This window comes from Festucalex cinctus, chromosome 9 (assembly GCF_051991245.1).
Source record: "Festucalex cinctus isolate MCC-2025b chromosome 9, RoL_Fcin_1.0, whole genome shotgun sequence".
Classification (NCBI taxonomy): domain Eukaryota; kingdom Metazoa; phylum Chordata; class Actinopteri; order Syngnathiformes; family Syngnathidae; genus Festucalex; species Festucalex cinctus.
Window position 1 is genome coordinate 6278778 of NC_135419.1, and position 25610 is coordinate 6304387.

Genomic DNA, 25610 nt, shown 5'->3' on the forward strand with positions numbered 1-25610 from the left:
CCTCGTTGTTATGTCTGCGTGAACTACTGTTCCCCAAGCGAGTATACACACTAGTGACGTCACCACTTGGGGGCGTTGCAACACGGAAGTACTTCTATGTTGAAAAAAGTTAAATAAATCAATATAGGAGTGTATTCTTCAGCTCTTATGCATGTTTCGTAGCTATACTAACTATTTACTGCCAATCAAGCCATACATGTAAAATTAAAGGAGCCTTCCTTTAACAATAATTTTCAGGTTTTGTGTGAGTATGGGGTGTGTGTGTTTGTATGAGCGCAGGCGTGCTCATGGGGATGGTAGAAGAAGTGGTTACAGTCTGCAGTGTAAATTTGACTCTATTAGAGTAAATTTTGACTTTTTCAGATGGGGACCAAATAGACTTAGTTTTTGCATAAACTAAGATTTACACGAGGAAGAGAGTAAATAAAAAAAAAATAAAAAATAAAAAAAATAAAACTCACTCAAGGGTTAAGGTTCGAACTCACGACCTTCAGCTTGGGAGACTCCAATACTAATACCTGAGTTGTGCCCCTCCTACTGTTTGTTTTTCTCCAAGAGACCAGACATCGTTTTTGGTCTGTTGGAGAGGAAGATTCCATGCAATCATGGAATCAGCTGCAGTTGACATGAGTGATATACTAGCAAAAATCAGGAGCTGCATGGCTCAGGGAGTAGATCAGCTGTGTCCCAAACTGAGGGTAGTGAGTTCGTTTCTACTTTGAGTCACTTTTATTTTTTCCAGTTCTTTATTTTACTCTCTTCAAGAGTCAAATTGACACTACAGAATTTACTGTGTATATTTGAGTTGCATTTTATGTATGAAAAGTATTGTAAAAATAAAGCAATGAAGTTCTCATCTGAACTCCAACATCAGCCACACTGTCATTCCTTGTTTCAAATATCATTTGAAGTCAATAGGGTTTTTGCTAAAATAGCTCGTCTCTGTTCGTCTCTGTGTGCCCTGCGATTGGCTGGCAACCAGTCCAGGGTGTACCCCGCCTACTGCCCAAAGCCAACTGAGATAGGCTCCAGCACCCCCCGTGACCCTTGTGAGGAATAAGTGGTCAAGAAGATGGATGGATGGATGGATGGATGGATGGATAGAAAAAAAAATGTCCTAAAATATAAATATCAGAGTCTAAAAGCGCAGCCAAGGTCCAAATCACATACAGTGTCGTGACTTCATGGATTTGGGAAGAAACAAAGATGTTCCATGTTAAACGATATGGTCATTCAAAATGATTCAGCCTGGCATTTTCCACCCTCAGCTCAAAGCAGCTCTCCTGACCATTTTCATGACTTCTATTCAAATCCTGTCTGTCTGGCTCCTGAGGTAATCCAAAAACAGAAGCCTGTCTTTTGTCCCGTAGAAACAAAAAGGTGCTCATCAGGTTCTGTACATTCACCCGCTTTCAAAATAGGCTTTCATCACAATAGGACAATTCCAATCCTATTATGTCTGAACAAGGCAATGCTCTCGGAATCAAACGGAAAAAGGAATGATTTTGTATCTAATTGCAGTTGCCTCACTGTATTCTCCGAGTGCGTCTAATCTTGCTCCATTCACGACCGTGCAGATCACAACATAGCTAAAAATTAGCTCCAAACAGGCAGTTCTAATTACGACAGCATGCATTGGCAGAAGCCTATAAAGCCATCAGTATACAGAAAAAAAGATATCATTGATGTCTTAAATGTTTGAGGACTACTAGAAAGAGTGGACAATCAGAAGTTTGTCCAGATTGATTCAAAGTGGCATGCGGATGCAGCCAAGTGTCCAATCTGCGCAATACCTGCTGCCTCCATTAAGATTATCCAATCTCTTTGTGTGTAGTGCAATGTAGTGGGAGGTGCCTTCTGCTGTTGTGCCTCAATGAGCAAGTCGGCTCACTACAAAGTCAGAGCTTGTGCCGCAACTGTTTCTACTTGTGTAATGGCTTCAGGATGGTTGTTCATATCCTGGCTTGTTGAAGCTGTCACAAATCGTGAATCTTGGTCCAGTCTGCAGGGCCATGTTGTCAGACTGCTGCTCGAGTGTCCATTTGTGAGTGAATCACTGAAGCAGGCTGCTCATGAAATTGCTTCAACAGAGCGACGACAACTGCACTTCTTGCATGTCGCTAATTAAATGTTATTGAACTTCTTTGTTAGTGTGAGGTTGACAAATGTAAGATGTTGCCCATGCTACTTAGTGCGTGTGCACTAATGAGAGAGCCAAGTAATTCGCTCAATTATTTGTTTCTTCTTCTTTTGCCAGCGCTTGGTTGCTTGGTTCAAGGGGGAACAGGAGGGGAAAATAATCACATTCTGTCAAGAGGGCACTAAAAAGAAAGCAGTTGCACATTTTTTGATCGTGGGGGGGGGTTGTGTCTTCTTCTCCCACAGTGATACCTACTCTGTTAATGCACTGCAATAGGGAGCTTTACATAGGCACACCTTAGACTGAATCACAGACCATCAAATGGCTAAGGATCACGAAGCTTCAAGTTCTAAATGAGCAAAGCTTTGAGGGTGGCTATATGCACCTTTATGGAAAATGAAAAAAGCACATCATTCAACAACACTACATTAACTCATTTGCTCCCCAAAAAAACTTGTAAAAATGTTCTACTTTAAATGTTGCCATGTGTCCCAAAAATGTATTGATACATTTTTTTAATGTCTTTGTTATGCTAAAGCATGCAGAAGGCTTTGATGCAGCCTCTGACCTGAAGAGGTCGCTTAAATCAATGGTAGTTATTACAAAAACCGGCCATCAGGTGGCAGCAGAGTATAAGAGATCAACCAGGGCCATGTTGCAATATGCTCTTTTCCCCAATGTTTTCAACAGATTTGTGAATAATGGTGAAACTTAGCTATATTCTAATGCTAATTGCTGCAAAACAGAAACTGATAGAAATATTTATTTTTTTTCCTGATGAAAAAAGCGACTTGAATCTTTCTTTTGGTAGGTTCCATGTTTTTATAGCAATGTTCTGTGGGCCTTGCAAAATCAGTCCAAATCCAGTAAAACAGCTGGGAGCAAAGTTGGTTGCTTGAGTGAAAAATGGTTAGGGGTGAATGAGTTACATCTTATCTTACAATCTTACAATATGTATGTCTAATGTCTACACTTATAGATCATGTAATACATTTCCCCTCATGTTGCATCGTGATAGCAGCGTTATGGCTGGAATCTTGTGATGTAGTTTTTCAACATTCTCTCTCATCGGCCGTCATGAATTAATAAGAAATGCATTGGAGCATTAAGGTGAGGTGTGCTGTTTGGCCCACATCATAATTGCCTTTTTTAAAGACTAAAGCCTGGAAGCAATTAAGTGTTGGAATAAAAACACTAACCGGATAATCAGCCTGCCATTAACACTGCTGAGATTTTAGTTTGACCCTGCTTGGAAATACACTCTATTTATGCTTCTCTTGATTCCATAGCTTAGTTTTAAGATACAAAGTGTAAGTGGACTGATTGGAGCCGTAATGTAGTATTCACAAAACATTTGCAGCTCAGGATGTTACTACTACTTACTGCTAAATAAACTAAACATTGTTGAGCATTGCAAACTGTGCAGAATGAATTAATTATGCACACGGGTCTTCTTTTCCCCTTTTGAATTGGATTTCATCTTTATTGCTTGACCTTTTGTTGCTGTCATTGACCTACATTTGATTGAGATTTTTACTCGAAAATGAATCAATGATAATATAATTAAGAACCGTCATCATCATTTTTTCAATTTATTTTCTGTACTGCTCGTTCTGTTCAAAGTCGTGGGGAGCATGAGCCGAGACGAGTGACAAGTTATCAGGTTTATCATTTGTGATAATGAATCCGGGTTAGAAGGCGGTTGGAAATTGTGTCCAATAGACAAATCTGACTTTTAATCTCAGCTATAAGAGAAAGTTTTGGTTAGATATTTGATATCGATTTCTTACAGAGGCATATTGAAAACTCATCGCTAAATGTCTGAAGATTGATCTTTAGAGTTAACTTGAGCTAATGGAGTCTCATTGTGTTAAAAGTAAAGCCATTAATATATGTAAAATGATTCTGAACAAGAGGCTTGACTACACTACTCCGCATCAGTTTGCAAATATCTATTAAGATCCTTAAAAGTTCAGTAACACTCCCCGCCCCCTAAACATATATATTTCATTTATTTATCGTCATAAATTTTAAGTATTTTAACTTGAGTAATTGACGCACCATCATGGATCCTTCTTTTCTCAAGAAGGGGAGACAGCATCCATTTTAATTGTCTTATTCCCCATTAAAACCTGTGAAAAAACATCAAAGGCAGAAATATTTAATTAACAATGTGGATAGCGTGTGCAGCAGTCTGCTTTTTTTTTTTTTTGTGCAAATTACTCTTTGCTGAGAATAAGAGACTTATCACATCCACGCAGACATCCCTGCAAAGAAGTTGACACAAGGAAGGAGAAAAATACATGTCTCCCCCAGTGAGAATTATCCACTTCACAGGTAATTTCAGTTTACAGTTTCCAAGTTGGAAAATTAATACCCTGTCTTCATGTGCCAGGAGAGTTTACATTTTTCTCTTGTTTGCTCTGTGAAGTGTGGATTCAACGAGAATTAGAAAAGAAGTTAAGTGTCATATCATTGCAATTCATTGCTTCAATTTTTCTTAGTTGTTGGATGCAAACATGTCTCAGGAAGGCTGTTTACTCATGATTATTTTCCCTCTGACATTAGCGTTTGTATCCCTTCCTCAACAATATGACCCCGAAAAATTCCTCTCAGCACATTTAAAGAAATGACAATGAATAATATTTTAGCTGGAGAACTAGCACCTGGGGAATGTTAACCACTTTAAACGGTAATTGTCCCACTTTGCTCTTAAAATATCGTATGTGGTTGAATCAAAGAGCGAGTGAAATGAAAGAAGCCCCGAAAACGGCCCTCGCAGACTCGCAGCTTCGAGCGCGCTCAGACGCAAGGCAGTTTGTTTGAAGGACGCCCATTTAATATAGTGGTGCGGGGTGTTTTTCAACATTGCAGTGTTGTCTTTAAGGTGAGGAATGATGTCTGATTATATTTCCATAATGAATTATGAATAGTAAAGACCGAGGCCACATGCTTGCATATTAGCAAATTAGAACGGTGAGTGATTAACAACCTGTCTTCCTAATGTCTGACTTCAATATGTTGCCTCCCCAAGAGGACTATAAATAAAAGGTGAATTGTAGATGAGGAGCGGTAATGAAAGAAACAGTAAATCCTGCTCTAAGGCACCAGCGGATGATGTCAAAGGGAGTCTTTTTGCTGGACTTTATACCTCTCTATAGTCTTCTTCTTTTTTTGCTGTAAAGAGAGTTTCAATGGATTCTTGACGCGCTACCAAATACCTGTACATATAAAATGGAACGCTCAAAATTGTTCACCTCCTGATGCAGGGAGCAACCTTGCAAGCAGAGGCAACGAGGGAGAATAACAAGAGCTACTCTGCAGGAAAAGACAAGTAGGAATGATGAGAAAATAATTTGAGTTTCTTTCTCAGGATGGCACTTCAATATCGCACCAATGGAAAATTGCATTGCTGCTCCTCCTGCTTGACATTTCGGCGTTAGACACTGTCTATTATACGACTCATTGTCTTGTTTCACATAAATTTACATGAGGATATTTCTAAAAGGAATGATATTTGTACTTGGAGGAGAGGTGAGCTTGTTCTGTTAGGTTATTCTGATTGAGGGTAATATTGGACAAAAAAAAACTAATAAAAATAAGAACCAGACAGAATATTGAAGAGGCACAAATCTCATGTTGGATTTGATGACTTTAAATCACAAAATACTTGAAGACTGTGTTGGCTGTTACCACCAATACCTTTTTTGTTTCCATAATTAGGATCTTTGATAACTGTCAACTACACTTTTGTTGTACTTCAAATCTTATTAAAAAAAAGAAAAAAAAATGAAAAAAAAATTCTTCTTAGAAAGCTAACCACACCCCAATTGCATCTGAGCTTCTTCCTCTCAGTGAGCTGTTTAACAATTTGTGCTAGATGTCACTAACTAGCTAGGAGATGTACGAGTCGTCATTCATTACAAAAGGTCATTGGCCTTTGAGAATGTTAAAACACTTAATAAAGGTTTTATGATTGTCACATATGTTTTTATGTTTAATAGGTTTAGAAATCCAAACACAAAAAGGGTCTGCTAAACAGATTGTGTTGAACCTATGACATTAGAAAATATAAGGTTTATTTAAAATGTTAAGAAACATTTTGAACAAAGCAAGTGTTGGCACTGATGTTTTTTTGTTACTGGGACTCAAAAAAAAAAAAAAAAAACACGTTTCACCGCTAATTATGAATAGTTTGATGGTGATTGTTGACAAAGCTTCATGGCATGTTCAGGATAGGCCATACATTTCCAAAAATATAAAAATTATTTGTTGTAGTTGTTGTTGTTTTTCAATGGAAAAACTATTCTAGGGTGGAATCACCTTGAAGTCTGAAATTAAATAAATAATTAGACGGGGGGGAAAAAATGTCCTTTTTTATTTTGCTAAATACTGTAGTGTGGCACCTTTTTTTTCTCACCTGATGATAGGTTGGAGAACATGCTGAGGAGTTGGTGGGGGGTGGGTTACAAATGTATAGGGAGGGGCTTGGCCAATGTCATCACTCAAGCATTGAGCATCTGCTCTGAGCTATCGACTGATGATCCACGGAAGAATCTCTGTGAAATGAAAGGCAGCGGTGGCAACAGCAAGATGAGGCAGAGACACGCGGCTGATTGGCACCTCATTGAGTCTGGCAGGGGATCTTTTGATTGCGCTAGCTGTCAATATCAGATAATTGTTTCCCTTACTTACCTTGCTGCCCTCTGTTATTTATTTATTTACTGCAGCAAGTTACACAATTCAATTACAGAGTAACACGGAAAGCTTACGATGAAGTTTTTATGTTTGTGGATACTGCACAAGATATACGGTAGTTGCATTAATATTATTGGTTATCCCACTAATGAACTGGTTTCATTGCTGGGGGTAAAAATGTCAATATGTGAGCAAATATGTCATTGTAACAAGCATATTTAAAGAAACGCACATTCAAAATTAATTTGCCTTTGTTTTTAAAAATGCAAACGTCAATGACATCTAATTCCCTTAAGGAAGGATAAAACTGATTTTCGTTTTGAATTATATTATATGATTTGGTGACAATCAGTCCCATATTTTGGATGATAAGTGACGTAATGCGTCGACGAAGAAAGTAGGAGCGCAAACCTTACACTGCGAATAAAATAAAAAAACATTGCAAGTTTTGTTCTAATATTTTCACACTACAATTAGAAAATACGAAGCGCATGTCCACCTTAATATTGGTGAGAATCCGTCGTGATTTTTGTACATATGCCACCGAAATGCACAGGTTGCATTCGTCAGTCACTTCCAAAATAAATGTCTTTTTTTTTTTTTCTCGCTCAAAAAAGAATCTGAAACCTGAGATGGTTTTGGAGTGTCATCTAAATTATGGCAATACTTGACAATGCCATACCACATTTTAATAGCATAATCAACCAGGAAACAAGTCTAAAATGAATAGTGATGATGTGGACTGGACAAAAATGACATCGTAAAAGGTATGTCATTATTTCAGCTTATTTTTTTTTTAGGGAATCAGATGCCATTTATATTTCACATGCTTGTAAATCTGCCCTTCACATCATCCTCAGAGCAGGTCGAAGCAGCCACCTATGCCTTTAATATGCAGTTGGGATCCTTTCAATTATCACATATGTTGAGCATGTCACTCGCAAACACCGAGCACACTTCTCTCCCTCGACAGGCACGGCTCAGCAGGTGGCCAACTAAAGTCAGCCTACAAGTGTGACTTTCTTTTTAAATAGCACACGTAACTGCTGGGTTAGATAGTGACCCCCTACCTCGTGCCCCTGAGGTCACTGTGTGGGCAGAGGAGATTTAATTTGAATTGTAACAAGCTACCTGATAGTTAGAAATAATGAGCAATATAAGATGGATGAGAAAAAGGAACGGCGACTGGGTGGCAGGCCATCAGATGTGGAGAATTGGATGTCACGGTGATTGACTGAAAATGACAACTTGAAATCAGAGCAAGACACACCCCTGTGCTGATCGTCCCTTTTTGCTTTTGAAGAAATCAGGCGCAATTGCCTTTGATGCAGGTGCTCATCCAAAACAAGTCTGTTGTCTGAGAGGAAAAAACACAAATTACGGATGCATGGCTTCCAAAATCATCCACCCTGTGTTTTCTCCTCCCACCAAGTAACACAACCCGCTCCCAACCCCACGACCCCGAAAGACTTCACAAGTAACTTCCGCCAGGCCCAACATTTCCACACCAGTGAATAAAGAGGAAATGAATTGTATCAGTCTTGCTGTCTTTGCTTATAGCGAGTAGGAAATTATCATAGAAATGGGTACCGGTGCCCCCACGCACTGAATTACACAGAGCGGCAGCCTGTTTCCCTCTCACTCAAACGCATACAAACACAGAAGGTGGGAATCAACATTGGGATGAAATTGGCTATAGTATAACTCCGACTGCGGTGATGAGCCGAGGAATCCTGGTGGATTTTCTTTCTTTTTTTTCCACCCCTCTCTCTTGCAATCCCACAAACAACAGGGCCAAGTTAGGTGATGTGTTTTTGTTTTTGTCATTATCATCCCTACATGCTTTTTCTCATTTTTGCTTTATTTTATTTGGATTCATACCAAAAGCAAGGAATGACAACTGCCTCGCCTCTGTGGGTGTTTGTCATGCCAGCAGAGTGCTAAACAGCTGACATAAAGAGGATGGCGCCTCAGGAGGAACAAGCGTCCTCAGGGCTCGACAGGCAGACAAAATCAAAGACGTCAAAGGCGTGTTAATAGAGATAGTTAACGCTTGAGGCGGAACAGCAGTAGAGGCATTCAGGTCAATGGGTCGCCTCCAGTCTCCGGTGGAACGTTGCATTGCCATTTTCGCTAACACCTCCTGTGAGGATGTTCTCGACCGCTTGGGCTTTCGCTTCATCATCACACACTGGAAATAATCAGTGAACTCACTTTCTGAATTTGCCCTTTTAGTTTATCATTTAAGGTTTTATTTTTCCTCTGTTGATGCACTTTTGTTTTGCGTAATAAAAGCTGCTCGACCTTCCTTCAAAGCGACTGACGGAAAATGGGCTTGAAAATGTGTTAGTAATCATAATGGTATTAATGATGTAGAATATTGTGGTTTATTCTCCTGACTGCATTCAATGGCAGTATGAATTGGTTGTTCATTAATAAATATGTTTTATTTTCTCTTTTGTATTCATAACTATAGAATTGTGGAACTGCCAATGGGGAGTAAACATTCTTGACTGGCGAGTACGAACATACTTATAGGCTAAATGCTACTAACATAGCATATTTTCCCCTAATGCCACAGGGTAGTCAAGTCAAAGAATTATTATTATTATTTTTTCCATAACGTTTAAGATTTATTATGTCTGCAGTGCATGATTTAGGTTTGCTGCTTTTTCCCCATAACGTAACAGAGTTGCACATGCGCTACCCCGTGGTATTATGGGAAAATATACATTTGTAGCAGGAGTACCTTCGAACATACTCGTGAAAATTTTTGAACATTTTTGCTAGTATGTTTAAATGTATTAAATTACATTTAATCGTACTTGCAAATATGTTTGAACGTGCTCACCAGTCAGAAATGTTTACTCCACAATGTCAGTTCAACGCTTCGGTACATAGTTGTTCTTTAATAAGGCAAAAATATATTTTATTTGAATATTTGAGATTCGATAGAAATTATGACACTTGAATACTAAAAACACTCAAATATCAGCATCCTTACAACACACCCATTATATTTTTATTGTTTGAGCAAATCCTTGCTTCAGGTCCTTACGATTAAACCACAAAAAAGATTGCTCCTCAAAATTACGATGTTGCTACTCAAGATAAGCCATTGATTAGCAAAAATGCTCCTGAAAGAAAAAAAAAAATTCTTTGAAGTCTTGGATAAGCAGTATAGAAAATGGATGGATGATAAATAACCTGGGTGGCACGGTGTATAACTGGTTAGCACGTCCACCTCCCAGTTCTGAGGACTCGGGTTCGAGTCCAGGCTCCGGCCTTCCTGGGTGGAGTTTGCATGTTCTCCCCGTTCCTGTGTGGGTCTTCTCCGGGTACTCCGGTCTCCTCCCACATTCCAAAGACATGCATGGCAGGTTAATTGGGCGCTCTGAATTGTCCCTAGGTGCACTTGTGAGTGTGGATGGTTGTTTGTCTCTGTGTATACCCCGCCTACTGCCCAAAACCAGCTGAGATAGGCTCCAGCACCCCCCACGACCCTTATGAGGATTAAGCGGTCAACAAAATGGATGGATGGATGCATAAATAACCTAAAACATATTTCACACTAATTAGCTGCTTGGTTGTACTGCGTCGTCATGAATAGAATGTATTTTAAGCAGCACACATATTTCTCTAGCTTGTGAAAAGGGTTAAGATTAGTAGAATTCTTGCTTTGGCATAATTTGATGATTTGAAGAATCAAACAATGTTGCCTTCTAGCTTGGTCATTAAAAACAAATGTTTCACTCCGTTTTCTGACGGCACAACAACACAACCTGCAAGAGGGGTTGAACCTTCTTGCCATTTTTTTATTTTACTTGCAATGCCACACACATTTTTGTCGCCTAACTCCTTGAGCCGAACACTAGCTGCTCTTTCTGTTTTCACTGTTACTTGACAATGGCTGCACTTTCACACAGCCCAAATGAAGTGTGTAGTGACAACGACATTAACACAATCCACTGAGTATCTCTGTGAATTTCGAGAGCGCATATCTGTCAGTGGGGTCCCTGGTGGAGTCATAGGCCCATATCTGAACTTTTAGTGACTGCTGTTTTGGGTGGAGGATTGTGACAGTCGCCATCAAAACAGGCAAAGTGAAGCTGTGATTTATTGAATGTGCCTGCTTGTGTTTGCTTTCATGTTTGGCACTGATATATTACTCGTATATGACTTTCATCTAGCTTTCAAGCATGCCATTGTGGATGGAATTACAAAAACCTGGTCTGTCTCTTAGAGGCGCTACCCTTTTTTCAGAACTTTAAAGACTATTGTGCATGAATTGAATTCAGGGGTTATGTGAAAATGCAATAATTGTCTCCAGAAGAAGGGCTGTGGAATTCTGGGAATTAAAAAAAAAAAAAAAAGCCTTTAATGTCTTCAAAAATGTATTTCGGTATTTAAAAAGAAGAAGAATATGGAGGAATAATACACTATTTTGGATGTCTGATGAAAAATAAATATTGTGAAGTTTAAGTACATTTTGTCAAGCCAATTAAATGCAGATTTTTATTGCCGATGTTTGCCACTTTCTTGTATTTTGGTAATTCCAGCAAACGTTTTACCAGTAAATTTGTGATGAACTACAACAGAGAATGTGAGCACTGCTCTCCGTGACCTCAAACCTCACAAATAATGGAGAAAATCTCCTGAGAAATAGTTTTTTAGAAGAGTGTATGAAGCCAAAGAAATATAAACACCATATTTTATATCATTTGAATGTTATCTATTCCAATCTTTTGTCTACAGAAGGAGTGTATTTCTAGCATTCCACAATCTGCAGAATATATCTATTTTACAGTAGCCTACCAAACATCAAAAAGTGTGCGGGGGGGAGATAAAACCTGCACCACATCTAACCCTCAGCTCATATAAGAGATGATGCTCTCCACCGTGCACTGAAACCATTCAACCCCCAGTGCTGAGTGGTTTGCAGCCTGCCAGTTTGTTGAAAGATGGTTTCGAGGATGCTTTTGTATCCGCTTCCTATCTGTCTCGCCGTGAAAGCAATAACAGTAATGTATGGCTAAAGGAAAACAGAGCTAATCATCAATGACTGCAAGATATATAGCATATGCAGTGGCACCTTGTTTATTACCCGCTCTCTGCCGGCTGCCGCCGAGTCCGTTGGCTAGACAGTACCTGGAGATCTCTTCAATGTTAATTTGATTCATTCTTGTTTTCCATAATAATTGGGGGCAGTGGGTCAGCGCAATGAATTTGTTTTTGACATGGCATGGGATGTAGGTCTGCCTTGTACAGTTCCACTTGTCTTTTCCATCATGTGAACAAGGGTTTCATTTATTTTATATACGGTGATGCAACAGGTTTTAATAATTGAATATATGCTTAAAATGTACCAAAAATTTGGTTAGTTTGGTTTAATCGGAAAGCTAGTTTTGTTATAAAAAATATTTGCTCTTTTATACATCAATAATACATGCTGAAATTGTAAAAATGTATTTTTATACATTTTCTGATCATTTGAACACTATACGTTGTATTCAAAAAGTCAATAGTATTGTTCAAGTTCAAATATATTTCCAATTTAAAATTTTCATTCTCGGTTTTTTTTTGCATTACAGACGAGTGGCAGTGTCGGCGCTTTTACATAATCATCCATGTGCAAGGAATTCTAAGCTAGATTCATGTTTCTTTCAACCTGCACATACTGTATGCATTTATGTATTACTATCTTGTCAGTGGCGGCCCACCTCCACTATATCTATAGTATTCATTGCCTGTACACGATTCATAAGCAGCAGGAAAGAATGAACGACTGTCCTTGTGTTGGACTTTAAAGTATACAAGAATGGGGATTGTATGTGTTGGCAAAACAATTCAGTTTTGACCCCTACTCCCCCTTATTCCATCAAAAACTCTTTTCCTCCCCCACCTCCTCTGTGTATCATTGTGGTGATGAGCGCTGATTGCAGATTGTTATGGTGTTTGCACGTTTCATCTACCTGGCCCATGCTGTGTATTTGGCCGGCCCTGATTGTGCTGATAATGACAACGGCACCTTTTTCATGGCTGGGTGGGTAGTTAAAGGAGGGGCGTGGAGGTTACCAAATAGTAGTCCGGATACATAATGAAGGAGGTGCAATCAAGCAATGTCACACGGGCAAAGTTAAGTGTCAAGAATCTGACGGGGGGGAACATAAAAGAAAACTGTCTCAGGCTTCAAACCTTTCTCCAGTCGTAGTGTATGTAGTAAGTGGCAAAAGCTATTCACATTTTTATTATTTTTTTGTGTGTATGTGTGCGTGCGTTTGCGTGTGCGTGCGCGTGCGTGCAAATACGTATAAATTTATACTCATTAATTCACCTAAAACCTTATAAAAATCCCATTACCCTTCACCTTAACCAGGTCTTCAGAGTCTCGCCAGAGTCGTGAGGTTCAAATGGTCAGGAGACCAGAGAAAAGGTCAGAAAAGATAAAGAGAAAAGAAAGATAAATCAAAGTGAAATCCAGCACCGACCAAACACTTCCTGCCTTCCCCATGGTTACAAAATCAAAGTCTTACGCCAACCCCAGAAGCCTCTAAATTCCAACAAATTAACGAGATCTCAAGAGACCAGAGGAAAAACTAAAGAGAGGAAGGAGGGAAGGATCGATGAGGCAGAGTGAGCTATTCACAATTTTATTACACAACCACTCAATACTAGGTTCATGCCACTTCCGACTGACCTAAATTATCATAACACATCCATATTGAGAAGATTTTTAATGGAAATTAAATAGCTTCATTGCTCAGAAATTGCAAAACATAAAGAGTTCATTGAAATTGAAGAGTTCACATTAAAAACTTCACAATTCTCACATGGTCTCTTTAGATCAGGTGAGGTACTACATTTCTTTATTTGGAAATGAGGAATTGCAGCCAAGGCAGTGTTATTTCTCCCATTGACAGCATATTGGAGGAAATTTACATTAAATCACGTGTCTACTTTGTTTCATATCCACGGTGGACAAAGGGCCACTCCTACTCACACCTTGCTTTTAATCAATGACAAGAAAAAGAAAGAACCCGCAAGTGTTTTTGCCTTGGTTGTTCTTTTCCCCCTTTGTGGGCTTTGTCCTCTTTTGGTGCTTCATTATTTGTTTCTGTGTTCTAATCTTGGCCAAGTCAATAATATTCTTTGTTGTCTGAAACTGTGTGTCAGGAACAAAAAAAAAAAAAAGAAGGACTTATCCTTTTGTCCAAAGTACCTGTCCATTGTGACTTTTCACTCTTGCTGAGGCTCACAGATAAAGTAATCATTAGATGTTGTTTTCTGCCTGCAATTACTTTTGGTTACAATGGGTCAAACTGCTGGGAGAGAGGGAAAGAAAAGAAGAAGCTGGAGAGTGGACAAGTGCAGATGGATTACAGGAGGGGAAGTGTGAAGGTCCCGCAAGTGCTGATAAATACGTATGTGGCTCGGAGACTCGCTGTTGTCAGCGTCGTCTCAGTAAATGCATCTAAAGTAATTAGTCTAGAGTATATATGGATGACCTCACTCCCCTCTTATCTGCGTCACATTGTCTCCTTTGAGGAAGGCTATTCATTAGATCTGCCTCTTATTTGTTTGAACCAAAAATGTGGGCATACTGCGTATAGTCTGTATGAATTACCCCCAAATGTATGTTTCCACGATTGAAATCCACTGGAGCATTGTTCCAGCTAATGCATGCAAATATTCCATTTTAATTAATTCCACATAACACAAGTACATTTTTCAACATGCTGTCTTGAAGAAGCCTGTCATCCTTCAGCATGACATCCCTGACCTATGTGCCCATCATTGATCTTGAGCTTCCCAAACAGCTTTACATTTTTCCCCTATTCCTCCACTGTATTATTTACTTCATCCTCTATGCCCTTGTCACCAGTAAACGTGGCAGCTCTTATTGCCTTCACAAGGGATTATACTGTACTATCTACTGATAAACGCAACTAAAATCCAATAGCCTTTTAAGACTACCATGCAGAGAATTGTTGAATTTTCCCGCTCTATTTTCCCGTCTAGAGCAAATCCAGCATCGCACTTTGCGTGACTTTGCGAGGAAAAGGTTAGCCTGGGTGTTTGCAGTTTTGCAGATGCATGACGTTGTGGGCGTGAACACAACCGTCTGTGTTCGCTGCCAATCAAAATGGCTCCTCTCATTCCCTTTAAATGTGGCGTAGTGACAGTCTCGCACGGAAACATCTCCCTGTCCCCATCTCAAATTTGCTAAAATCACGTTTCACCAGCGGTGTACGTATTGCGCCGGATGTCGACGTGGCCTCAGATGGCATAAAATTTACACACGCGGATCACTCATCTTGCCGCAAAATGGTCTGCCAAATTTCCCAAACAGTCACAGTGGACAGTATAATGAGATACAATAAAAGAAATGTATCAACAATATTCTTTATCTTAAATAGTAATAATGACTCAATTTGATTGACACTGTGCAGGTGTTATTTCAACAATGTACGTATTGTACACAGCTCCCAATATTATTGGCAACTGATTAAAAAAAAAAACCAATAAATCTTGTTTTGTTAGATTATTACTTTTGGCTTTTTTTTCTTTGTGTATGTCTGGTTAGTGAGTATGGCATATACACAAAATGTGGGTGACAAAAGGGACATATGTTTACGTCAGTACAGGAATGTCATAACAAATATAATGTGAATATATGTGAGAGAGGTTTGTTCAATTGTGTGTGAATATAAACACCCCTTCACCACATTTTATTCTTCAGATTTTTCTCTCAGATTTGTTTGTCCTAACAAAAACAGTCATGGCCATGACAAGAAGTTAACTCAAAATAAGCTTCTTTTTTTTTTCATGTGTGTATTTTATTATAAATATACGACTAATCTTTTCCGCTTTGTTTCTAAGCCGTAATTTTCCTGAAAGGATGACATAAGGCAGACATATGTTCAGTGGTTATTTTATCACCAGCCCTTCCTTTTGCACAAATTGACACTGGTCCCACGGTGGGACATTTTTACATTTCAGCGAGAAGGGAAAAATACCTGAGTATGAGTGGAGACATTTTCTGGGTTGTTTTAAAGTAATAGTTTTCGAGTGCAGTTAAGCAGGCCGATCCCGAAATAACCATCAGTGAGAGGTACTCATATTGCTTTTCCTTGGCTTACTTGTGTTTTGCTCTTTAGCGAACAGTATATATCAAGAAACACGTTTCTTCCTGTTTGAAAGTTTTGGCTGTGAAGGAGGGAAAAAAAATAAATAAAAAAACATGCTTCTCGGTGACAGCCTCTGAATCAAAACTTCACTGGCCGAGTTAAACAAAACAGCTAGTTTTATGTGCTGCCAGCACGCAGTGGAGGCTCTACAGTTATCCTGGGATTGAACTTGACACTTTTATTTCCCTATACAGCGCACCCGAGACAATCAAAACCAAACATTATCATTCAAAATATGAACATAATCCTGCATGCTGGGGTGGAGGAAGTGTGGAAATTTGTGACATCACAACTCGACAGTTTTATGCATTGTGTCGAATATTTTAGAGGATTGCGCCAGTGACTGCTGGAGCGGATTTGGCCGGGTCCACCTTTCCGAAGGCTGGTTCCAAGAGTCTAATGTCCTAGATGCATGCAATTATCCTTTTTAATTAGCAATAATGAGTTTGTGAACGCTGATATAATGAGCTGAATCATATGTGTGCAGACATTAATAAGAAGCTCATCAGAATGTAAGCAGCTCTGTCAGTAAATATCATCAAGGTTCTTGTTAAATACTGTGCTGTGTGTAAGTGGTATGCACTCTGTTCGAAATATTGGGATTTGTAAAAGCAGAGAAGTAAAAGAAAAAACATGAAATGGATGAACATATGTCTGTTGCGTAAGGTAGCACTTATATCACGACGCTTTGCTGGTCACTATTTACCACCAATATGGCACATTAAATCAAACATTACCCTGAAGTCAAAATAAACTCAACAGGAGAGGTGTTTTATTCAGCCTTTAGTGGAGACTGAATTACACATGGCAAACGAAGGCCTTATAAATATTTAAAACCCTGAAATGAAGAAAATAAGCTTCAAAACATTTTCTTTTTCATCCAAGGTTAGCGGATCGGAATGCTAACTATCATGGAAATGCAGTTTGTCTTGTTCAACTACATTTACGGTACTGTATTTGGTTAAATGAAATATTTTTTAATGGCAATTATATAGAAGTATTTGTGCACTGCAGCATGCCCTGCGAAATGTGACGCATAGATTCTTAGCCTGCAGATTTAGTACATAAATGTTGTTTCAGACCATGTTCAAACCAGATCCCGTGTTTGGAAGGTTAGCTGAAGGTGGCTGCGGCAGTGATTGATCTTTGCCCGGTTAAAGGATGCAGTGATGTCACGCAAATGTTTTCTGTTGGATACCAGCTATAAAGTGTGCAATCGGTGTGTTGAAATAAGCGTAGCTAATTATGACTGAGCCACTAATTTAGCCTGCAGGCTGTTTGGAATCAGATTGTGAACTGAATCGTCACTTATCTTTGCGAGGCCGAACTTGCATTAGATGTTTAATTGACTTCCCCGAGTTTACTAAATGGGTGGCGGAGTTTTAGAACCACTTTGTTTCCAAGAACTTAAATGAGAAGTGTAGGTCTGATCTATGCTTTGTTTTCGATTATACCCTATTGTTTCCTATGATCCCCACTTGTCTGCCATTCACACTTTCCTTGAAAGAAATGCAGAAATGAACATTCACAGCATCAAGATATGGGACATTCAGAGCTGTGTTGAAAGCCCTGCAGGGTACGGCCGTTTCCCCTGAATACAAAAGACGGAGGCATCATAAGCAGGCAGCATTGTGCCTTTGACTGACAAAAGCAGACTGAGATGCCAATGACATTGCTCAAGCCACACTCCCACCTGCCCATCCAAACTGTCCCGACGGAATAGGAAATAGTGCAGTCCCATGTCTTATGGAGGAGCTGCATTCAAAATGTGAAGGATGTAGCAGGTCCAAGCTGCACAGAGACAAAAATTAGCATTGAATTGGAGTTTATGTGAGGCCTCAACTTTGGCTGAAGTGCTGTAAAAAGTTGACAGTAACAGAACTGTGAGGTATTTGTTGACTTTACATTTCTGTAGGGTGACCAGACATCCAAGTTTACCTGAGACAGTCTCGGATTTGGACCAGCTTTAACCTGACAACAATGGCGACTCCTTTAGAGACACAGATCGATGAATGACAAAATATAATTTAAATTGTTATCAACATTTATCTCTTTATTTATTATAATAATGATGTATTTGAAATAAGTAGCATCACGTAACTCAAGGTCATTTCGACTGTGTTAACCAGAACAACAATTTATTGGACTCAGCCATCTTTGTTCTTTACATTTGCCTTGAACCCTTTGAGGTCAGAATTGGGACAATCCAAGAGGGACAAAATATGACTGTCCACCTTCCTCGAATGCAGAATAACTACATCAAATCACGAAACAGTGTTTTCATCAAAAGAGAACTAGAACTACTTCCTGCTGACCCAAGAATCACGGGAAATGTAGTCCTAGTAGCCTAACGCTGTGGTCGCACAAGTGGAGCTTTTCTTCCAATGTACAATGCGGAACCGGCACGAGATAAACGGCACAGCCAGCTTCCAAAAGCTGCTGGGACTGAGAAAAAAAGGTTGAATAATGTTTAGTGCATTGGTTGTTTAGCACTGTTGAAATGTCAAACATAATTCTATTTTACATTAGCTAAAGTAATAACATAACCACAATTATTATTTTTTTATTTTTTTTGTAAATATTTCCTGGTGATAATCTATTGTAGATTTGGTTTTCAGCAAAATTGTAGTGTCTTAGTTTTTAATTGTGAAAATCGGGTCACCTCGTTTGGCTGAATCGCTGTAAAAAAGTTGAGGACAGTAACAGAACTGTGAGGTTTTTGTTTGCTTTACATTCGTCTCTCCGCTTGCATGTCAAATGAGACTTTTATGTTAATAGCATTACCTCATTAAAACACAAGGAAGAGCATTGAGTTGGAGACTTGGCGCTAGCCTGATTGTTGTAGCTCAGAGAACGACAACATGGGGCCCATTTTTGTCTTAATGAAGTTAGCGACCCTCTGAAAGGTGACACTTTTATGCAACCCGGAGGAGACTTACACTGTTGGTCCCAGACTAATTCAATATGGGAAGGAAAGATCTGATCCACTTTGGACTTGGTGAATACACTCACCGAAAATGCTGAATTTAAAATGACAGTTATTAATTCCACAATATTTATTGTATGGTTGTGGTTGTAGTTTGTAATGTACTGTATAACTGTATTGCATCAATTTCCTACCCAAAATATGAGCCACTTCACTGTATGATGCCGTAAAATTTCTAACCTGCTTATCAAGCTGAATTTTTAATACAGCTCTTATGCTTCATCTGTAGCTTGTGTCGAAGTACCTAATAAAGAGTCCAGCGAGTGTCATATTGTCACTTTTTGCCAACTAATTAATTTCAAGATATGTATTAGCTTTTATCTAACCTCAGACCCTACACGTGGTGACAAATGTTTTTGCAGTAGATCTGTGCAAGTTTTTGTGCAAAAAAAACAAGAAGTCATCCCTGGGTCAAAAAAACCTTTTATTATTTATAGTATTTTTACTTATGCAAATGTACTAAATAATTTCTGCGTGACAGCTTGAAGCAGAGGCCTGGAGGAGTGACGTGATGTTCAAACGTGGACTCCATTGTCCCTCGCGTGGCCGAAGAAACACAACACTGCCGGGCTCGTGGTTGCCTTGGTGCACACTGTTTTACATTCTAATTATCTGGCTTGACAGGCTTTATTGCTGAGGCTCAATGCTGAAGCCTCACACCAGACTCATTCCACATGTGATGCCAGTACAGGATAATGAGATAAGATTGCTTTCGGAGCTTACGGCCTTGCTGATATGTCTGCTCGTTCAGCCTTTTTTGTTGTCTTGTCCATACTTGCCTGGTCATTGTAATTAAGTGTTGACTCTTTTTTTGTTTTAATAATTCCATTTGATGGGATTTACTTGGCATTCTAAAAAACGACGAGTGTGTTCTGAGGCGTGTCACACTGACAGTGACTAAAATAAACATTGTTTGTGTGAACGTTCATTAAATATTTAATACGGAAAAGCCAATCTGTGATGGAAACAGCAAGACTTTTTTCAGTCTAATTAAGCTACAGGGAATTTGTTGCATATTGTAGGTAAACAGACAGTGTCGTGGGAATACCAATGGAAATTAAATGCTCTACTAATGTTTTCCTCATTATAAGATGAAATGAAACATTTATCACTAACTTTCAATTTGTCACAAGGCTGACACTTCATGGGTCAAACTCTGATAAAACAAAAGCTTTGTTCCACTTTGCATTTGAATTCATGACTTCAGTACATCACCACATTCCAACATGTTTTAAACGCTCTCTCTCACCTGTTGCTCTTATGCTGTTTTTATCTCCAGCCATCGAGGTGAACCTCCAGAAAGCTTTGGCTGAGGCGTCCGAGACCTGCACCCAAGAGTGTCTGATCCTGGGCCACTCCGACACCTGCTGGATGCCCCCATCCCTGACCCAGTTCCAGAGCCCGACAAGTGGAAGCCCCGCCTCCACCCCTACCTCCGCTGCCATCTCTGGCACGCTCCCCTCATTCGGCTTCCAGCAGAGCTGTGCCCGGGGAGTCAAGGTTAACATGGGCAGCCTGGGTACCATGGATGGCCGGCACACGTTGGGAAGGTCTGTGCCTAAAAAAGATGAGCTGGACAAAGGGCTTATCCGGCCACAATTCTACAGCACCTTGGATAGACACTGCGGTAAGAAGGAGGACACCGTCAAGGTCATCCCCTTGGCGAGCTTCTCATCTCCTGGAAAGCAGACGGCGACCGGCGGTGGTAGTAGCTCCTTCCTACATGAGCACCAGCTGTAAGAACATTGGCCTGGCATCCTGTACATGTGACTCCATCCAGCTTTTTTCAATGACTTCATTATTAGTATGTGTGGATCACTTGAGCTTAATTTTACTAATGGGAACATCTAACAAATGGATTTCATCATGTTCATGAGACTTTGAAACTGTTGTATAGTAATAATATGATGGGGTCAGTCTGAGGGCTCCAATTTTTTTCAATTAAATGTTCATCATCTATTGTTGCTGACCCATGAACAGCCCTGAGAAGCGCGAAGACCTGCACCAAGGCCGAACAGTTTTTGAATGGATCAGCGCCAAACCTTCAAAGAAATGTCTCATTTCTTGCTCCATGCATTCATTCCACCACAATGTTTGGTGGCAGAAGATTAAACAGTTTTTGGAAAATCCTGCAAACCAACAAAGAAACAATGCACAGCCAACTTTCTTGGCCGAGGTAATAAACATAGTACCAAAGTAGCTTCATCACAGGGAAGAAAATCAGTGACTTTTGCTTTTAGTATTGTGGTATGTGCTTAGGACTAGAATGGGACAATGTACTATACTTCTCCTTGTGCCCAGCTTAGAGCAGCTGTGTCCTAAAAGACCATTTACTCATGCGGAAACAAATGCAAATACAGTATATTAAGTGTGTTGAGTAAGCTAATTTGGGCTAAATGCTAATTAGGGGCCCAGGGTGGTGTTTCTATTTGAGATCTAGTGAAATATTGCTCTGTATAATATGCAGCACAAACTCCTTTGGTGGTGGAAGATGTTTCGTTTGTCTTGCCTGAACATGTTTCAGAAGTCTATTTTGGTCAGAGGGGGACTGTGGAAAGATTTAGAAGGGAAAAAAAAACAACATATTTGAGAAGCATAACTAGGGCAATGGTAGACGGCGCTGGTAATCTTTTTTGCATTCTTTTCACTAAGGACCGGCAAAACCATGAAGACTAACAAAAACACCCCATATGCCGTATGCTGCATCTCTGCCAGCTCCATTAGGAAAGTGCTCACTGTTAAAACTCGTCTCGTTATCTTGCCTTGAAAGGTGCAGACGGATGCGCTTTGGAAACGCCAGACTTTTTCTTCCTCCAGCTTCCTTTTGTTTCTGTTGGTCATATTTTGCTGCTTCGAATCCGCCACATAATACTAAACCAATGAGCCAATTATGAAATTCTTCGTCTAATTACTTTGATGTGTGATGTTGGTAGCTACCCTAATTGTGGTTAAGAGGTCTATAGAATTGCTCTCTGGACTAACAGGGGAATGTCCTTGGTACTTGCACCAACAATGACAAGGTAGCAAGACCTCAAAAATATCAGCTTAATGTGCTCCCACTCTTCCAGTGTCATTACTAACTCTTAATAGCTTGCTACTAATTACCATTATGTTTCCATATAGCCACGTTATACAATACATATGATTCTTAATATCTTTTAATGCTGGTATAATAGTCCACAGTGCAATACTTAAGTTTGAATTTATATTTACTGAATTGTTTTCTTCAGCCATGCGTACCATGACATTTCCAGAGACTCGGGGAAATAATAAAATAAAATAAAATGCATGCTTGTCAGTGATGGTTGAGGCAATGCAAAACACTCCAAATCGTCTGTGTAAACTGTACTGATGATGATAACTGTTCCAACATAACTTTGTGCTGGAACAGATTGGGCGCAGTATAATCTATTGCAACGACATTAAGTGTCTCTGCTTCCCACGAACGCCCAAGCCAGGTGTCTAAATCACCACGTATATGATTCATGTGATTCATTTCCCTGTACCATCTTGCAAATTGGGAGCAGCCCTGCATCTATAATGTATCGCGGCATTCTCTGGAGAGAGTGCACAGCAGCAAACTGTGTTTGCATGCAGGGCGCCACTGCGCCTATTCTTTAAGATCCTCCGGGGGTCAAGGATTTGAGTCTTGTAAAGAGGCTTTATGTGAGATTCAGACAAATGATCACCTACGATGACCCCCGTCTCACGGACAGGGAAATGAGTCAGTTCAATTCTACCTGAGGTAATTATGGAAATGTATGAAAGCATATTTAATCAATCTTCCTCTAAATAACTGTTGATGATGATGAGCTCGCTGTGTGAGATTACCTGATTTTCTTTCTTTGCTGTTGGAAACATAACTATCTGCAAATGGCGTAAACATATGCAGTCAAAAGGAGCACATATCATTGGGAACATTAAACTGATTGAGTGAAATTGCTTGTAAAAGAGCCATTTTAATCCGTGTTTACAGATTGTCAGCATTCAAAGACAAGACATTAGACCAAAATAATGGGTTTTATAACAATTTGGGGGAATAAGGAGGACATGCGTTATTGTTGTTGGGCTTTTTGAAAGATGTCTCAGCTAATTGTGCCCTTCCTCATGTCACAGAGGGAGAGAACATCTTTGAATGAAACACTGTCATAGTGTCATAAGAAATGTTCATGATGGAAATCATTTATGCGATCACGTGTATAATATGCACAATGTATGAGTAGAATATCTGTTATCTTTACCGTGTAATCTTGACTACATAATGTGCTGTCAAGTTGCAGCCGCTCAATGCATTCATTGGTAGGGTGTCAGTTTGGATTCTAAAATGACATTTTTTGTTGTTGTTGTGCATCTATCATCTTATTTTCTCTCAACAAAAAGCAAATCTAGTGTGAGAATTTACTTTTGTGTTTCTCATCACCCCAAGCATACCGTTGAAATAGTCGGCAATCACACACTTTCCACTAAATGATTCAGCTCTCATTATATTTTCCCCGTTTCTGTCTTTTCAAGTTTATCGCTTGAAACAGTTCAAAATAGCTCCAGATACACAACAAAAAAAAAAAGATAGAAATGATTTTAGTCTTTCAGACACGTTTCACGCTCGACCTGTGGCTTCATTTGCATGAACTGTTTGGACTCCCACAAGGCGTCTTAGCTCTTGACTGTATTGTTGATGCGTCCATCATGAGATTCAGTGTCAGTATTAATGTTATCTGCTCTACCTGTTTGTCTTATGAAACTAAAACAATGTTAAATGGAGAACACACTCAAATCTTGTAATATCTGCATACCACTTGGGCCTCCAAGTATACACAAATATTATACAGTATCCTTAGGTAACACTGAAATCACAATGTACATAGCACCCCTAAGAACAATATTACAAATGGACACACAACACTAACTGCAAAAGCTAGGGGCAAGTCACTGCAATGTGGAAATGGGAAAATGGGGGGGGGAAGAAAAATATAAGAAAAGATGAGATGACAATCTCTGTTGCAATGTAAATGGATATGCATAACAAAATTGTGTGTGCGCGTGTGTACGTGCGTGCAAATTGGCATATACCTTTTGCCACGATATTGTATGTACACTTATGTATCTTGTACAAATCCTATATCAGAATATGATAAGTATATGCTTGTAAATTAGTTTACCAGTGAGTGAAGTCATGTTTGCTTTGAGAAGGCTTCAGTGCTTGCCAGCAAAATCTGTATTGGTCATTTAAAGCTATACAGTCTGTGTTGTTATGCCTTTGTAAGATATACCATTTAATATTATAAAAATGACTTCCATATCGTGAAATGTTTTTTTTTTTTCTTGGTCGTTGACTTTTAACTGCGCCATTAAATATTGAGTCTCCAAAATGTCCAGAAGTCATGCTTGTCATTTTGCCTAAATGGTGGAATCAACTACATTCAATAGGCTGATCTTGCAATCATGAAATTGAAATTGTTTACATTTTGCATTAATGTTACAAATATTGATTAATGGAAGTACATTGAATCAGTTAACTCGGTCCGCCACACATGTAAACGTGTTACCGCGATTGTTTCACAAACCGGAATTCTGACCTTAACCCGAATATTGACTGCATGTAAATGTAGTCCGTGTGGCCCTGATCCTCTCCAGGTTTTAATCATCCTGAAGACTAGAATATTCCGGTGGCTCCAGTCAACAAAGCTGGCCACCAGTTCTCTGTGCTCCATCTCCTATCAATCCTTAATATATATATGTATATATATATATATATATATATATATATATATATATATATATATATATATATATATATATATATATATATATATATATATATATATATATATATATATATATATATATATATATATATATATATATATCCCACCTCTGCAAAGTCTCAAGACTTTATGCAAAAAAATATGATCCAGTGTTTTCAAAGTCAAAAGTATACACAGAGACAGTCCCCTAATCGTACATCAATGTGTGTGACCCCACAATCCTTCCCAAATGCACAAACTGTGGCCTATCTGATGCTGTCATTCACATTAATCACCCAAACAATTTGAAAGTTCGGATAAGAGTTTAGTTGAGCATTACTTACATTACCTCACTAAAACTTCCACCTAAAGTGCAGTATTTAGCTCTTTGGGTAGCTTCCATTCCTTAAAATTGTACATAAAAGAACATAAATTGAGGCACCCCTTTTTTTTCTGAAAATGCATCCAACTTTAATCCTTAAACAACTCAAAGAGATGTGATACCTGAACAGAAACCTTCGTAGCAGTTTCCACAATGCCTTAGGGATCTGTACTGTACAGTCTGTGCACTCAAATAAGCTCAGAAAGTGAAGCGCAAGCTTTACGAAAGCAAGCCCCATTTAGACTCCTAACAAGAGTCAAGTCAACTCCTTTGTAACAGGCCAAAGCCTTTACTGGACTGTGTCAACTTGCCATATTATGAGCATATGTTCAGTCCCTGATCTCCCAGAGAGACCCGTCTGTGACCTGTTCCATTAGTTCTCCACAGTAATTGGCTAATAATGTGACAGGGCCAGTGCCAAGTATGTCGACGCTGTCAAAACACATGCATAACCAACAAGAGCAATCTGCAT

General features: G+C 39.2%; 1 protein-coding gene across 3 annotated transcripts in view; it reads left to right on the top strand.

Moving 5' to 3' along the window:
* The window catches only part of pcdh11 (protocadherin 11), a 156817-nt gene extending 132846 nt beyond the window's left edge, over positions 1–23971 (top strand). For all 3 annotated transcript variants that reach the window (XM_077531811.1, XM_077531813.1, XM_077531812.1), the window contains one exon: positions 20292–23971. In XM_077531811.1, coding sequence (XP_077387937.1) covers positions 20292–20752 — 461 coding nt within the window. In that variant the 3' untranslated portion in view covers positions 20753–23971. The remainder of the gene's footprint in view (positions 1–20291) is intronic.
* Positions 23972–25610: the final 1639 nt, after the last annotated feature.